Source organism: Alternaria infectoria, assembly GCF_024043175.1.
Source record: "Alternaria infectoria strain BMP 0036 chromosome Unknown scaffold_5, whole genome shotgun sequence".
Lineage (NCBI taxonomy): Eukaryota > Fungi > Ascomycota > Dothideomycetes > Pleosporales > Pleosporaceae > Alternaria > Alternaria infectoria.
In genome coordinates, this window is record NW_026250694.1 from 1,000,101 (window position 1) to 1,016,314 (window position 16,214).

At 51.5% G+C, this 16,214-nt stretch overlaps 4 protein-coding genes across 4 annotated transcripts; 1 reads left to right on the forward strand and 3 right to left on the reverse strand.

Moving 5' to 3' along the window:
- Nucleotides 1-81: 81 nt before the first annotated feature.
- On the forward strand, nucleotides 82-662 carry J4E92_003992 (uncharacterized protein; the record flags this gene model as incomplete). The annotated part of the gene is made up of 2 exons (XM_051495385.1): nucleotides 82-183; nucleotides 234-662. The coding sequence occupies 2 exons, from the start codon at nucleotides 82-84 to the stop codon at nucleotides 660-662; spliced, it is 531 nt and encodes a 176-aa protein (XP_051354404.1).
- A 4,080-nt stretch (nucleotides 663-4,742) lies between these two features.
- Nucleotides 4,743-5,386, reverse strand: J4E92_003993 (uncharacterized protein; the record flags this gene model as incomplete). The annotated part of the gene is made up of 2 exons (XM_051495386.1): nucleotides 4,743-4,760; nucleotides 4,820-5,386. The coding sequence occupies 2 exons, from the start codon at nucleotides 5,384-5,386 to the stop codon at nucleotides 4,743-4,745; spliced, it is 585 nt and encodes a 194-aa protein (XP_051354405.1).
- Nucleotides 5,387-7,987: 2,601 nt separating this feature from the next.
- Nucleotides 7,988-8,966, reverse strand: J4E92_003994 (uncharacterized protein; the record flags this gene model as incomplete). The annotated part of the gene is made up of 2 exons (XM_051495387.1): nucleotides 7,988-8,715; nucleotides 8,960-8,966. The coding sequence occupies 2 exons, from the start codon at nucleotides 8,964-8,966 to the stop codon at nucleotides 7,988-7,990; spliced, it is 735 nt and encodes a 244-aa protein (XP_051354406.1).
- Nucleotides 8,967-12,810: 3,844 nt separating this feature from the next.
- On the reverse strand, nucleotides 12,811-15,933 carry J4E92_003995 (uncharacterized protein; the record flags this gene model as incomplete). The annotated part of the gene is made up of 1 exon (XM_051495388.1): nucleotides 12,811-15,933. One exon carries the CDS (start codon nucleotides 15,931-15,933, stop codon nucleotides 12,811-12,813), a length of 3,123 nt encoding a protein of 1,040 aa, XP_051354407.1.
- Nucleotides 15,934-16,214: the final 281 nt, after the last annotated feature.

A 16,214-nucleotide genomic window follows, 5' to 3' on the forward strand; every position in this document is an offset into this window, starting at 1 on the left:
CACAAGAACATTTGTATACAATTGAAGCTTAAACTTCAAGTTTGAGAAGAAGCGTAACTACCCAATCCAACATACCTCAAAATGTCACCACCCATATTCCCGCCCGAAGAGCTCCAGCAAATCGTCCAAGAGGTAGCCACACTCCTCAAAGAGCGCAAAGAGACCATCTCGGTAGCAGAGACAGTAAGAACCCCCAGTCCAACTCAAAGCCACCTACTAACCACTCCAACCAGGCAGCAGGCGGTCTCATCTCCGCAGCACTCCTCTCCTTCCCCGGCGCATCGACCTACTATCGCGGCGGTCTTACCCTGTACACACTCGAGTCACGAATCGCATACTGCGGCTGGACACAGGAAACCATCAAATCCTACAGCGGTCCAACCCCTGCCATCGTCTCTGGCCTCGCCGAGCACACGCGTAAGACACTGGGAAGCACGTATACCATCAGCGAGAGTGGAACCGCAGGGCCGACGGGGGGAACGACTCGTAACCGCACACCAGGCTACGTAGCGCTTGCCGTGGCACGGGAGGGCGGGGAGACAGTGACTCGAGAAGCGGAGACAGGGAGCAGCGAGCGCGAAGCCAACATGGTGGCCTTTGCCGTGCAAGGCCTCAAGCTCGTACGCGATGTGCTCCAGGGAGGAGGTGAAGGAAAGTTGTGAATCATGTAACAACCTCAGTCTTGGGTTGATGAATCAACTCAGAAGGAGTAATTTGTGCGACAGAAGATGCATAGGTACCGAGTCTGTGGTTGTAACATGTTTCGTTGAACTCACATAATCTAGATAGGGCAAGGCAAGGAACAAATGCAAGGAAACCAGAAAAGCGCATATGTCATGATTGGCGTTGCTCGCTTCGATCCGAGACGCCCAATCCAGATTTGCGCACGCACAACACCATGGTCCATGTCGTAACTTCATCATAGCCGCCCTCTCCGCTCCCAGAACGATGATCGAACGATTTCCCTCGCTTCTAGAATCATGCAATTTCACTTCTCTCATTTCGGTAGCCACCGAGGAAGGATTCATTGACGTTCGATACGAGATTCACGATCCTTCCTAGGAAGGTTCCAAAGGCGACCCAGCAACTCGGTATCACATCAACTACGCCGCAGTCCTAAAGCGGTAATCTCAGCCGCAGCGCAACCACATTACGTGTCTAAGTAAGCCTTAGCTTTAGTATTTCTTAACTATAAAAATTTAAAAAAATCTTAACTTAATAACTAAAGTATACTATTATAGTTATATACTACTACTAATACTTAAAAAAGATAAGTATATAAAATTTTTATACTTATATATTAATTTTTTTATACTTATTTATATACTTTAAAATAGTAACTACTTTTACTTTTTAATAAGTAAGCTTAATACTATAAGTATACTTTAGTTACTTAAAATTTACTACTTATTTTATTAGTAACTTTTATATTAAGTAGAAGTTTACTAATTTTATTATACTTTTTAAAGCTACTTATAATTACTCTAATATAAATAACTTATAAGTAAACTTTTACTTTATAGTAATAGCTAATTTTATTTATAGTAATATAAGCTTTAGTATTAATATTAAATTTTTTATATAAAGTAAATATAATACTTTTAAATAACTTTATAAAAAAGTTCTTACTTAAACTACTATTACTAGTAATAATAACTTTTTTATTAATATTAAAAGCTAAAGCTAAAAAAAGTTTATAATATAAGTAAAATATATTTTATTTAGAGTTTAGAGATAATAAAAAAAATTAGATTAGTAAACTAGTAATTAATAAGCTTATAGGTATGTACTATAACGTCTTTTATAGCGTAACATTAGGCAGCGCAACTACAACCAGCCTCCCACAATTCGCTTACCTATCACCCTATTCTTCCTTCTATTATTCCCACGAATGCCGTTTGACGTGTTTTCATTGGCGTGATAGCCGCCCAGATGCTGCCCAGTTTGTTCAATGCACGGCTGGGGCGTGCAGGTAGGATCTTTGCGGCACGGTACCTAGGCTTCTTTCCAAGGTTCTTGACCCGCCTTCGCGGACGTTGCCAAGTTTTGAGCGACTCCTTGCATGCGTGAAGCGATAGGCTCGTTTGATACTGTGCCGCTGGAAGCTTGCAAGCGGAGGATCATGCGGAGGATCAAGGAAGGTCGGTTACCTGCTTCGAAGGATGGGTGTAGAAGCAGGCTGGAAGATTGGCGTGGAGTCGGTCGGGACTTTTTGGCGCCACGTGTGGTACTATGCAGCCCTATCTGCATGCAGAACTTACTGCATGGGGAAGCTGATACTTGGACTTCGTGACGAGACGGCGACTATCGCGGTCCTGGGGTACAGACTCAACTCTGAGGTCATGGTGTGGATAGCGTTGGGGTTGATGTGGCGTAGCTGTTTGAGAAGGTGACGTATGGAAGGGGTAGCGGTCAGCTGGCCTTCTGAAGATCCGGTGTGACGGTTGTGCTAGTGCTCTGATTTGGTACACGGAAAGAGTACACCGAAACTGTAATGCTTACATGCTGACATGCTGACATACGGACATTCTTTGTCCGCAATGCGGAGACAGAGAGTCCGACAGTGCGTGTTGAGAACTTGCACATTCATCATGCACAACCGCAAGTTGCTGGTTGTACCATTCACACTGATGAGTCTACGGTCATACGCAATGTACCAGACATAGCCCTTCTGATTGAAGGTCATCGATGGTCACTGACGCGCTTCACCAGCACTGCGACGTCTTCACAGGATAGCTGTATACGCAAAGTAGACTTCTTGATCAGCGTGCCATACTACGTTTCTCCAGTAAAGATATCATCAGCTATGTTTCCAATATATCCACACATGCAGATGTTCCCTCTTCAGCCCTTCGTGCAGGCAATCCCGCAGATGCAAATGCCAATACCAATGCCACTACAACCAATCCCGCTACTTGCACCGCTACCCCCTCTATTACCACCGCAACAGCACTTCCAGCAGCCAGTGATCCTCCCACCTCCACCCGCTCTCCTGCATCCTCAGCCCTTTATACCACCTCCCGCCTCACCAGTTCAGAAAACCCTCTACATCCTCTCCTACTCCACCGAAGTCCTCAAACGCCATCCAGGGGCTGAAGCCCAACTCCTTCAACATACACCACCCGGCATACCAGTTCTCCTCACAATATACTGCCACAAATGGCGTGCCCCACCCCGCGAGATATGTGAAAGATACACTGGCGTAAGCCCGCAAGTGCAACAGTTTATACTGGGCAGTCGTACGGCGATGGGAGAGATGTGAGTTGTCCACCCTTCACACTTATCTTTCACTACTGCATTGTTTGGAACAACATAGATAGTAGACGGTTGGCTGATCTGAGACACTATAGTAACAAAGCCATCACCGCTATAGGAAATCATCTCAATGCTGGAAACCAGATCGCGTCGATACAAACTACATGCCATGCGGGTACACATCGAAGCGTTGCGGCAGCGGAGATTGTAGCGAACGAGATGAGGAGGAGGGGTGTGAGTGTTGTGGTCAGGCATGCGCATCGGAGGAGGGGAGTTGGTGATGCGCGATAGGGCTTGATGAATGAGGATACAATGGGTAGGCTTTTGGGATGAGTGGTAGGGCTTCTGCAGAGCGGAGATACCAGGATGCAGTCTATCCCTGGAGGCTTTGGATTGTTTCTCAGTATGCAATCGGTCGTTTTGGACGAGACACCTGTCTCATTCAATGGTGTACGTACAAATTGTCTTAGTGAGATTCATGTCTGAGACACGTTTTTGGTTGCCGTATAATAACCGACACGACGCGCTCTCGTAACGATCATGCCAATCTTGAGGAGAGCTGCAATTGTTTTTCAAGCCAAAAAACTATCAACCAAGATAATACGACTCCAAAATGCCCAGACGAAGGAGGCGCCGAGGAAGAAGAGCATACAATCGCCAACCAAATAGACGCAATGACCGTAACCCAAGCCCCGACTCACCATCGAGTGGTAGCGAAACGTCCGGTACCAACACTGAAATGACACCCGACGATGCGTCTTCATCGGCCTCCGCGACATCACATATCAACATCGAAACAACACCCGACAATGCGTCTCCGTTGACCTCTGCGACCTCGACTACCCCCGATTCTAGACCTAGACACGCGACAATCCCGAGCCCATATCACGGTAACGCTAGCCAAGCTACAGACGCACGTGGCGAACCAGTTGCCGAATTGAACAACGATGTCTTTGAGGATGGGCCTCGTGCGCCAAGGGATGCTGAGGAGATGAAATGGTACTCACCGCTTTTCACGTCGGGCCTTTCTGGGGTTGCTGATACGCAGGCTGCATGTGAAGCTTTTATGTGGAGAGCCATGCGTTCGTCGGAGCAGGCGTCAAGGGAAGAGGAGGAGGACTGTAACTTTTGGGAATAAGTATCTGTGTTATATCTTACCTAAGTACACATGTATGTGCTAAAATTTGGGACTAGAATGCAAATCTTACGATACGAATACTACTCAAAGTGAGACCATGAAATGTACAGCTATGGATGCCGACGTACGTCATATAACAGGACATATGTGGGGCTTAGAGATGGATTGATAGTAAAGATAATCTAAGAACCCTTTGAGCCACATGATTATCATCTGCAACACGACAGAATGAAGTTCATAAATGCCTTACTTCGTAACCACTTCCTTGTCCTCATCAGCATTTGGTGGCCAACACTTCCATGGGTCTCGCCCGTGGTCAACAACCTGCCGACGAAAATCTTCACCACCTTTATGCATACAGCATATCCTTTTTTCAAGATCGTCAGTTTGTTCTTTCTTCAAGATCTTACCCCTTGGTCGCCCAACCTTGCAGCGCTTTTGCTCGGGGTTGGCAGTGAGAGCGACGGCGAAGTCGTCCATGCTGTTGAGTTTGTCTACGTGTTCTAGCAGCCAGGTAAAGCCTCCATCTTCCAGCATCTTGATGAATTCGTCGTAAGAAACAGGGTCTGGTTTGGCGCGAGGAAGTGGCGCTTTCGCCAGAGTCTCCTGTGATGGGTGATCTAATTCCTCGACTGGTGTTTCCGAGACGGCATAGACCTGAGGTGAACTTGGGAGCTCGTAAATAAGCTCGCCGATCCAGTGTAGGTCGCTGTATCTCTTCATAGCAGCATACATGGTTTTCCTGGCTTCAGTGAGGGTTGATCTCAGCTCTTCGAGGTCATATTCGGATGGTGCTGCAGTTGAACACTCGTTCACGGGTGTACCGTCAACTTCAAAAGGGTCGAGTGGGTTCAGTGCATGTGCTTGCTGCAGGTCCTTCCTTTCGTGAACGCTCATAAAGCTATCAGATCGGACTTTACCATTCGGCGTAACCGATGTTTTCGTGGGAGAGGTGGCGAGCGCAAGAGCTGGATGTTGGGTTGCGTGAGGCATTGCGGGCGGTCTCTTAGTTTTGCGATATCGGTGTCTGCCTTTTGGTTCCGGATGTAAGGAATGGAGGAGGGGTTTATATATCTGGATCGCAAAAGCCTGTCACAGTGGCTGACAACAGCAGATCCGTTGGCATCTGAACACATTTTGTCTGCATGGCTGCGCTGAATTATACTGACTCAACTTCCAGCGTGGGAGAAGCTCTTCGTCAGAGATGACTATTGTCTCCGCAAGATTTCCGGAAACGTTAAGTAGTACCATTGCGTAAGTGTTGCGTTGACATTTCTCAACATGCTGGAAGGGTTAGTGCGAGTAACAGGCGCAAGAAAGACTACGCCAGGTATGTGTAGTTCGATATGACGGTGACTTTACGGCCACGTTGTAGACAGCTGTAAAACAGCCCACAGATCTTTCATGCGACGAAGTTCAATCTGATGCAAAGAACAATAGGATAGGTAACAAAGTTGACGATACTTGGAGTGCTCACAGACTGATGACCAATGTGACCACGATGCCGTTGACACCAGGCTGGCCACTCGCTCCATCATCTAGTACATGCGGACAAACCTGAAATCCCACTTTCTCGTAGAAAGCTCTTGCGCTCGTATTTGACTGCACCATGTCAAGATGGGCCCCCTTCGCACCCAAAGTTTTAACTGCACCCAGGAAATGCTGTATGAGCATAGAACCCCACCCCTTCCGCTGATACTCAGGCAGAATATCGATATGTAGATGCGCCGAATATTGCTCCAACACCTGCGGCCAAGGCAGCAGCATACTACAGTCCGCTTCATACACAGCCTTTCGAAAGTGCCTAGCGTCTTCTCTTTCCATCCGCGAATCATTGGTCTGGACATCCGGATGTGGTACAAGTTTCGGGTCGATAGTTGGAGTGAACACGTCGCGCCAGCGCTGCGCGAAAGACGTTGTATCAGCGGCGCCAATACAATAACCCACCACACGTCCGTTGCCGTCATCTAGCACGTAGCATGTTTCGGGTGTTAGATCAACGTAGGCTTTGTACCAGAGACGTAAGCCTATGGTGCGCGCTGGCTCCCAGTCAAGACCTGGGTCGATAGTTTCCAGGAACTGTGGCTTTCGTCAGGATGACAGTGACGAATGAATCGATGCTGTGACGCATACCACGTGGAGTCCGTCATTGTAATCGGCTGATGTATTATACGTTCGGACAAACGGGGTTTTCGTTGCCATGGTGGACTCGATAGCGCAAGCGAATAGGCTAGCTCGTTGGTGGACTGTTCGTATGGGGATGATGTTTCTGGCCTGTAAATAGGTGAAATGATAAGAAAGAGGACGAGATTATGCGATGTTGTTATCTTTCATTCAAGCAGCATTTTGAGAACAATGGTACCCAGCGGGGAAGAGGGGTTCAGCTTGCGCTCGTTCAGTGATTGGTCGTACATATTCAGATCGTGTCAGCAATATATTCGCCCATCGATACGAAGCAAGTTTTCAGATGGCGGTCTGCTTTTGCGAGTCAGGTCCCGCGTTTTGGCAGAGACCCCTCAGAGTCGAGCGCGAAAGACAGAGAGAGAAGACGCGCCCCTGCGAAGGATGGACGAAAGAAGGAACCCTGGCACTAAGCCACTTCTAGCCTAACCCCGTTTTTGGTGATGTCATCCCCAGCCTTCCTACCTTGTACACGCGCATCCTATGAAAGGACAACCTACTTCTTCGTCAACTACTTGGACACCATCGTAGAAACGCATACTCACCCACGGTCGGATAACCAGCGCATTTGGTGTATGGCGGTACTTGCTTCAAGCAGTTGAGTCGCCCTGCGCCGCAGTCTAGCTTGCAGTCAGCGCGTCGCGCACCTTCAACGTCGGAAAGCCGGAGACTCATATATGCACTTACTTTCGACTTCACATGGCCCGGTGTACGGAGGATAGTTTCCGAGCTCGTCGCAGTCTGTTTGCCGCCGGAGTACGTCGCCTGTGTGAAGCCCAACTACGTACGTGCCGAACACGGCGAGGCTGAAGATCGCGCGTAGCAACATGGCTGCCAGAAGAGAAGGATTTGTCGTCGGAGAAGTTCAGTGTGTCTCCCTGACCTTTTCAGAAGTAGCGAAACACGCTTTCGACTTATATGACACTGTCGAATTACCCGGATATGAATGCTCGCTTGGTCCCTGGCGGATACGAGAACAAAGAAATCCTTGCACAACACGAGGCTAAGTGACAGATAAGATTCTGATCGTGTTACTTTAATCTGAGGAGTGGAATTTCATTTGGAGATGGACGTCAAAGGAATGGAGGCGTTTGCATGCGCAGCCCACAGCAGTACCATGGCGTTTTCAGATGCGATGACGGCGGCAGTCTTCGCAAACGTCGAGATAACAGTGGCATGTGCGATAGTGTTGCTTTAATTCAGGTACCGATCGAGGCCTACAACCCGAGCTCCATGTATGGAACACCACCAGACTAATACCTCCGATATCTAGAATCACCGCCAAATTTCCAGAGAAGGTGTTTGTCACGTGTCGTCGAGACCAAACCACTCGACAACGAACAGCTTTGATGAAATCCCGTAGCATCCGCACAGCTTCGACTCTTCGGAACAACGTATCCCATCGCAACCCGACTAACGACCCATAGTACTCACAACCCCAAAATCCCCTTCAACAAACGACCCATGCGGCCCGAGCGCATAAACCTGTGGCATATCCGCCCTCGCCACCTCCTCAAACGTCCTCCCATCAAGCCCCACAAGAATGCTATTCGTCCCCTCCTTATTAATCGTAATCGTAATCACAATCCCATCATCCTCCTCCGTCGCACCCGGCCTCTGGATGAAAATCGGCTCCGTAGGACAACTCTCGCCATTCTGCGGTACCCACGCTTTGAACGTGCCAGTCCGCCAATCAGACTTGAAGAGGTGACCATAGAAAGACGCATGTGGCATATCGACGCCGTTACCGAGACGCCCGATAGGAACATCTGTGCCTGGAGCGGAAATGCCGTTCCCGGATACGCCGTAGACGAAGCGGTAGTTTGGGTCCATGGATGCGGCTTTGGAGATGCGAGGTAGTTCCGCCATCATATCTGGAATAGCGGCTTTGACGGTGCCGCGGGCGACAACGGCGGGATCGCGCGTGTTGACGGCGGAGAGTTCGTAGCGGACGAGGCGGCCCGTCTGGTAGGGTTTGAGCGGGTTGATGACGTTCGAGATGGCGTATTCGTGGTACGGGTAGTGTTCTGCCTTGTAGCTCGCAATGTCGACATGGACGTTCGTGTGCCCCGTTTTGGGGTCGACGTAGTCGTAGGCGTTGGCTGTGTGGAAGAAGTAGAAGTTTGGGACTTGGTAGGATGCTATGCTAGGAAGTGTTAGTTCAGGAGTGTTTAGAGACGAAGGGAGAGAGAGGACTTACACCTTGCCGTCGGCTTTGTCCAGGACGTAAAAGTACACGGGGGAGTCGTGCTCGCATACCATCGCCTCGACGAGGGTCTTGCTCGGATCACTGAGATCCAATATAACAGGCTGATGGGATGTTAGTTTCGATCCATATACCGCCACTCCATCCAGTTGGAACTACTACTTACGTTCCTGACGAACACAACATACTTGTCTGTCATAGCAAGAGCATGCGTGTAGCACGGCTTACACGGCAGCGCCGACTTCCATAACAGACGCGCCGGATTCGCCACCACATCCAACGCAAAGATATACATAATACCCGCTGCATCGATCAAGTAGTTGTACGTCGTTCCTCGCTTGCGATCATGAACCGGATGAGCGCAGCACCCTGTTCCAGCGAGCTCGGGATCGATGACCGCATGAGAGAGTAAGCGCTTCGGCTCGAGCGTCTTTGCATCGCAGATTTGCATGCAGTTCCAGTCCGTGTGAACGAGGATCTATATCTCAGCGTGAGCTTCGCCATGTTCTTTTGGCATGAAGTGCAGATGGGGCTTGTCTTACCTCCTGCGTAGCCGGATCTTCCGCCTTGACACCCCTCGAATTCGGATTCTTATCCTCCGGTAGATGCATACCACGTCTCGGCTGAACATGAACATTAAGAGCATCTGGTTCGATGGAATCATGAGGCAGGAAAACGGTTTGCTACGTCCATCCGAAAACCGTCAGTCTTCCCATCGCTTCTTGTGAATAGCCATGACTGGAGGAGAAGATGATCAGACTTACACGCGCTCCAAGTAATTTCGAACACGGATCCTGGGCTTCGAAAAGAGGCGTGTTGGGATTCGGTCCCACCCAGGAGTTCTTGACGTAGCCGTCTCGCTGCGCGGCGCGCGTTATTCCGTTGGAAGTGTAGCGACTCATGTAATACACGCGACCGTCGGTCATGCGGAATTTGTGGAGGAGGGCCAGGCCGTCGAAGAGGTGCTGGATGATGACTCGGGGTGTGGAGTCGTCTTCAGAGGTGGGGACTGTGAAACGGCCTACGCCAACCCTGTGGTGAAGTTAATGTTAGCTGGGGGTTTAGGGGAGATGTGAAGGGTGGAGGGTGACGTACCGAAGGAAAGAGCCATGAAGCCACTTGGGCCATGTGCCGCTGAGCTTACACTCCACTTCAGTCGTTGTTTCTGGGACGTCTTGAAAGTACGGCGGAGCGTATTTGAGTTCTTCCGCTGTGATGATGTCCCATCGGTAGCCTTTTGGCTCTTGTTCGGGTGCCATTTCAAGATTGGGGAGAAAGTGTTTGTCGAGTGTAAGTAAAGATGTATTGTAATTGCAAGACACTGATGAGGATCCGATGTTGATGAAGCTTCGAGGTGGTGTACGGTGCTTTATATATGCTCTTCATTCTTCCATCGCGGGATACAATGAAGCCATGATCGTAAGCATTCAATCACTAGAGGGCCGATTCCATCTCACCGACAAGCAGACAAGGCCGTCAAGTTGGAACTTGAAGCATGGTACAGCTCTATACCGCTTCCAATCTTACCTATACAATGTGCCAAACCCGGTTAAGTGTATGACTACATGCAGGGGCACGCAGTAAAATAATCAGTGCCCAGACTCCTACCACGGTTTCGGGACAGACTTCCACCTCCACCCCTCCGCCTCCCCTCCGCCTCCCCCACCCACCCCTGTCGCTTACCAACGATACTGCATGGCTAGCTGCCACGTACGATCACAAAAGATATCAAAAGCAGCATGAGTAGGTACGTAGACTCGGTGCTTTGCAATCCTCGTTTTCCAATTGGGCGGCGCCGGCGGATGTCGGTAACCAAACTGACATCCGATCCGGATGACAGTATCGTCAACTCCGTTCCGTATACTGCCAAGTTCATTTAGATTTACGCAGGGACTTTATTGCGGAGGATATGCAACGGCAGCTCTTAGTACCGTCGGAGGCTTTCTGAAGGCTACCCCCTGCATGTATCTAGCGGGTTCAGCTCAGCCACCACGGCCGCTGTGCAGGATCAGTAACCTAAAAGGTCGGGCATTTGCAGAATATGTAAGTCTTGAAGCATTATGTGGTCGAAGAATTGATGGTAGGAGATTAAATGTTCACTTCCATCAGTCAAAAGAACTATTCGTGCGATAAACCTAACATATGATACCACTCTACATCACCATAATCCTTCTCCCCCTCCACATCCACCATCCCATCGCCATCACCATCGCCATCACCAACGCCATCACCAACGCCATCACACACTCCACCTCCTCCTCCTCTCCACCCCCATAACTCCCCGCTCAACCATACCCCTCGCAACTCCTCCTCCAATCGCCTTGTACCATTCCTTATACTCTGCAAACTCCTCCTCCGGCATATCATCGTGCAGGCCGCCCTTCTCCAAACCCCCAGCATCAAGCCAAGCGCCAAGATCAAAAAGGATTTCATCTAGAAAGTTAGAGAAAGCGCTATCGCCTGGTAGGTCGGATATGTCGCTTTCGCTTTGTGTGTAGAGAGGGCTATGGACGAGGGCGAGGGGACTGTCGGTGCTATAGACTGAGCTTGGAGTGGGGCTTGGTGGTTTGGTGTCGTTGTCTGGGATCTCGATGTCTTCGGGAGTGTTTTTGTCGATTTTGCCATCGCGTGAGGATACAGACTGCTCAGTGTAGCACACCTCCACACCCTCCCCATCCTCCATACCATCTTCTTCGCAAGAATGTATACTATCCCTCCTACTCCTGCTTACCAATGGTGACGCCAGTGGATTCATTTCGAAACGTGCATCGTCCGGAGGCCAGGATGTAGATGCAGTACTGTCCCGCTCTCGTTCTGTCCCGTTGGATTTCCTCGCGGCTGCCCTTACCCTCTGGCCCGAACGTATCTTCTCAAGCGTCGATGGCGAAGGCGGGGCTACCTCTTCTACTGGGATACTATCGAGTTCGCGTTCCCACTTGCAGAACCGACAGTTTACGGCTAAACAACCCTGCATGTTCTTGTGTTGTAAAAACTTCTCTTCGTGCGTGGGCGTCATCGAAATGGATGTGGTTAGGTGTGAAGGTGTTAGGCTTTTGTGTATGGAACGGTGTGGATGGCTGTGCAAGAACAGAGTCGGTACTTTGTAGGAATTTATATGGCTGGGTGAGTACAATGTCTGTAATACCACCTGTGTCTCCAAGTAAGATACCAATAAGACAGTCTAGAGCTGCTGTCTAGGTATTTGACATGGGTCAGGTGTGAAGTCTTTGGCTCGATATCTACTGATGCCATCCACTCACGTGTTCATGTCTTGAATATGGGGAGACAATGACATTGATGGCCGGGCTTGAACCTCAACCAGGTGAATCATATCGACTGTACAGCCAATGGAGGCAGATCGGTTTACTATGGTATCATTCTATATCTCGCTCAACTACTATCTAACATACACTGTCTCGTACATAGAATTAGTCTGCTGCCCCCAACCTCCACCATCCGCTCCCGATCCACCCATGAATACCAATCTAGCTCCTATCTACAAAAGCATACTTCCGCGCACGCTCCCAATATCCCTCTCTCCATAATGCTGCAAGCGCCTAGCACGCACAAAAACATGCCAACGCTCACACGCACTCCATTCGCCAGATACGCTCGCTCGCTCAGCCATGTGTGAAACAGAAAATGCTTCTTCAAAGAAAGCCAAAAACACGTGTGAAACTCCGGGGTATAGGATACTTTCTCCCAACCGCTAAAACGCCAGATGGAAAAAGCAACAAATCAAAAATGTGGATATAATGGTCCAGAGGTGAGATGGATATTTCGATGATACATCGCGGGGAAAGAGAGAGATTCTTCTTCGAAAGAATGCAGATGCTTAGTACTAGAAGTCGATATTAGGGAACGGGGTTTAGGACCAAGCCAGGATCCAGACGCGAAGTGAAAGTTGGGGGTGAATAAGTAGGTTTCGCTAACGTTGATTGCGTGATGTTGCTGTCGTTCGTTTGGAAACAAGAGGTGCTGTTCAGGTCTGCGCCGGTCCGTCGAGGTGAATTGTCCGATTTGCAAGTGCCTATCTCCAAACCGGTCTATCTCCTACGCTTGACTGGCGACCGCTAACACGGCTAGAAGTACGGCTTTCGGCCAGGCTGTCGAGCCTGCTGCTGGAGCGTCCGGGAGGGGTCGACTTAGCAGGTGGGGTTGACTTGGTGGTCTCGGAAGTGGATGAGGTGCGCTGCCTAGGTGTAGGTAACAGACTGCTGCGACGACTGGCTGCGGCACTCGGAGGGCGTGATGCGCGACGGGCCGCCGGACTTTCTTCTTTGGCAGGGCTCTTGCCGCTTTCTACTACTGTTGAGACACGACGGCTAGACGCTGGCGTACTTGTACTTGAGGAAGACAGGGGCGTTGATCGTATCGGCAGCTTGCCCTTGGCAGGAGTAACGGGAGAGGAGTTCATTGGGCTTGGCATCAATCGAGCAGAGCGCTGCTGCCCTGGAGTAGTTGATGGAGAACGGCTGGATGCAGTCGGCGAAAGAGCTGAGGAGCGACTCAGTGGGCTTCTGAGGGGTATCGACGAACGGCTTGCTGAGCCCAGTCGCGATCCGTCGGGTGATTCGTCTTTCCGGAAGGGCGAAGGCGTAGTCAGAGTCAAGGGCTTAAAGTTGTGTCCGACGACAGTATCGCGCATGTGCGTGTCCGAGTTCCACCGGGGCTTGGGCCCAGGCCTATCGGTCGGCGTCTTCGCGCGGGCTTGACTAGCTGCGGTGCCAGCCATGGCGCGGGAAGGTGTAAAGTCCAAACGTGCGGAACGCTCGAGTGTAGATTTGCGAGAAGCGACACTCTCAGCACCCAGTGGTATGCTGGAGTATCGCCGGTTGGGAGGGGCCGACGATTTCAAGCTCGCAACACTGGACTGACGAGGCTTCTTGCTTACTGGAGTGATGGAAGGCCGCTGTCCACTACTCTTACGGCTCATGACGACACTCGAAGCGGGGGATGTGCCTGGTGTGTCAAGGCTTGACTGTGGTAAGGAGCCCTCTGTTAGCACAGTGGAGACTGAGTCGCGAAGCTTTCGCGATGTGGTGAAGTCGTTCAAGATGATGTCCGTGTTTCCAGTCACGTCTTCCAAGTCCTCCACCTTTGCGCGGACGTCTTTTTGGATACGCAGGATCTCACCGTTGACTGTGGACCTGTGCTTCATCTCGATATCGATGAGCTCAAGCACGCGCCTCATAGACGGAGGGTAGTGATCTCGCTTGTCTTTGTAGGTGGCGATGCGCGTAGCCAGCTTCTCCTCGTCGCTGTCCTCAATAGCTTGCTGCAGTCTTTCGATGCTCTTCATGCACGAGTCGTACATGGCAGCAGCCTTGCTGTGAGCTTGACGGAAGCTGTGCACCCATTTGTCCTCGCCCAGCTCTTGCCTCAGCGCATCAGCATCGGCTTCGAGCTTAGCCTCTTCCTCTTCTAGCGATTCCTTCCTCCGTACCAGTTCGTCACAGGCGGAAGGAAAGATGGTGCTCGCGCGCATCTGGAAGGCGCTGAGTCGCATAGGGAGGAAGTCGAGCGAAGCACGCAGTGGCTGTAGCTTGGCGAAGAGGGCTAGCAGTCGCGAATTCTCTTGTTCGATTTGCGGGATGGGCGAGGTGGGCGAGACGATGGATAGACTGGGCGGCATACTAAGCCGCTTGCTGTTGATTATCGACTGCTTCCGGGGGATTACCTCAACGACGGTTTCGAGCTCGGAAATGTCAAACTTCTCGGGGGCTTCGGCGACTGAGTCGGAGATGACGCGGTGTCTGCGCTCCTCCATCTCAAAGATCAGACGACTGAGGTTTCTGACCTCGGCGCCGATTTCGCCAAGCACGTTGTTCCACAGCTCTTCCCACTCCATGGCGACCTCGACCTGGTTCTTGATGTTCTTGAGCGTCTGCTTGATCTCGCCCCAGTTCATGACGATGTCCTCCATCTGGCTGACAAGCGTCGTCTGGTCTTTTGTGGGCAGGAGCGCAATGTCGGAACGCGACTGCAGGTCTTCTATTGCGCTAATGTAGACGTTGACGAGCCCTTCGAACTTGCCGATGGCGGCATCCACCTCCTCCAGGCCTTCTCTTCCGGCAGCTGCGGCCCACTCTACGTCATCGTCGGCGTCGAGGCCGCTGAGGACCTCCTTCGTCTTGGATATCCATAGGCGGATGTCGTTGGCTGCCTTGTGGAGTGCGCGTCCGGCCTGGGTGGAAGTCGGGAGGGCGGTGATTTCGGAGGCGATGGTTGTGGGCGGCAGCTTCATCGAAGTCAGCTGCTGGATCTGGTTGGTGAAGCTGGCCTTGGAGAGGGTGTAGATGGAGTTGGCGCGGGGGTAGTGGCGCTTCTCGAAGTAGGACGCGATGTCGATGCCATTGTTGTCGTCGAGGACGGATGGCTCCTCTTCGGGTACGGGGGCGGGTAGGGGTGGCGTGTCTTTGGGTGGGGGAGTAGGCGCGGCCATGGGCTCAGGGTCGGCAGGTGCGGTGGGCTCAGGGTCGGCAGGCGCGACAGGTTCTGGTTTGGCAGGCGCGACTGTGGGTGCTGGTTCGGCGGGCGGTGCGGGCGCGGGTTCGGGCTCAGCAGCGGTAATGGTGCCGCTGAGTGCTTTTTCCGACTTGGTGACGTCGGGCAGGCGGTACTTTTGCAGGTCGAGCTCTATTTCGGCTTCTGACTCAGAGGGGAGAACTTTATCGCTGGTGCTGACGACGCTGCTGTGGTCGCTGTCAAAGTCGGGCTCCATCACCAGCGTGGGCACGCTCTCGCCGGTCGACTGAGGCACGAGCGGCGTCTCTCCAGCGGCGGGAGCCTGACCAGCCTTTCCGGACCACGCAGTACCGCGGCGCTCGACTTCGAGGCTGCGGGCTTTGCGGAACTCGTCCAGGCGGCGCAGGCGGTCCTCCTCGATGCGGCCGACGTCGACGGCGCTCTTGTTGTTGGTGTCGGCGATCTGGTTGAGGAATTTCATGCGTGCCAGCAGGCCCGGGGAGACATTTCTCGCGAGTTTGGTGGTGCTCTCAATGTGGGCGGGCGTGTGCCGAAGGGGTTTGGGCGAGGATGACGACGTCGTGGTCGTCGGTGGTGGGTTCGGCGGTGTCTTCGCTGGCAAGTCAACGGCAGTCGCGGCGGGGCTGCTGTCGAGAACTGAAGGCGGCGCGGCCGTGTCGCTCATTGAGCATGTCTGTGTGGACCTCGAGGATGCCTCCAGGTCGCGTTCAGACAAAAGAGGAGGCTGCGCAGGACTGGTATCGCTATGCACGGATCAAAAGATCAATCGGGAGATGAATCGACGTTCTTTGGGTTGGCGCCGAACTCGCGTTAGCTTAGTACTTAACGCGTTGCTTCTGTTTAACAACAATGTCAGTGTGGCGCGGCGCATCAACAATGAAAAGGTTTACAGTGCTTGCGCGAGTGGTGTGTATCCATTGTGTGTATTTGGAGGAGGCGTTCCAT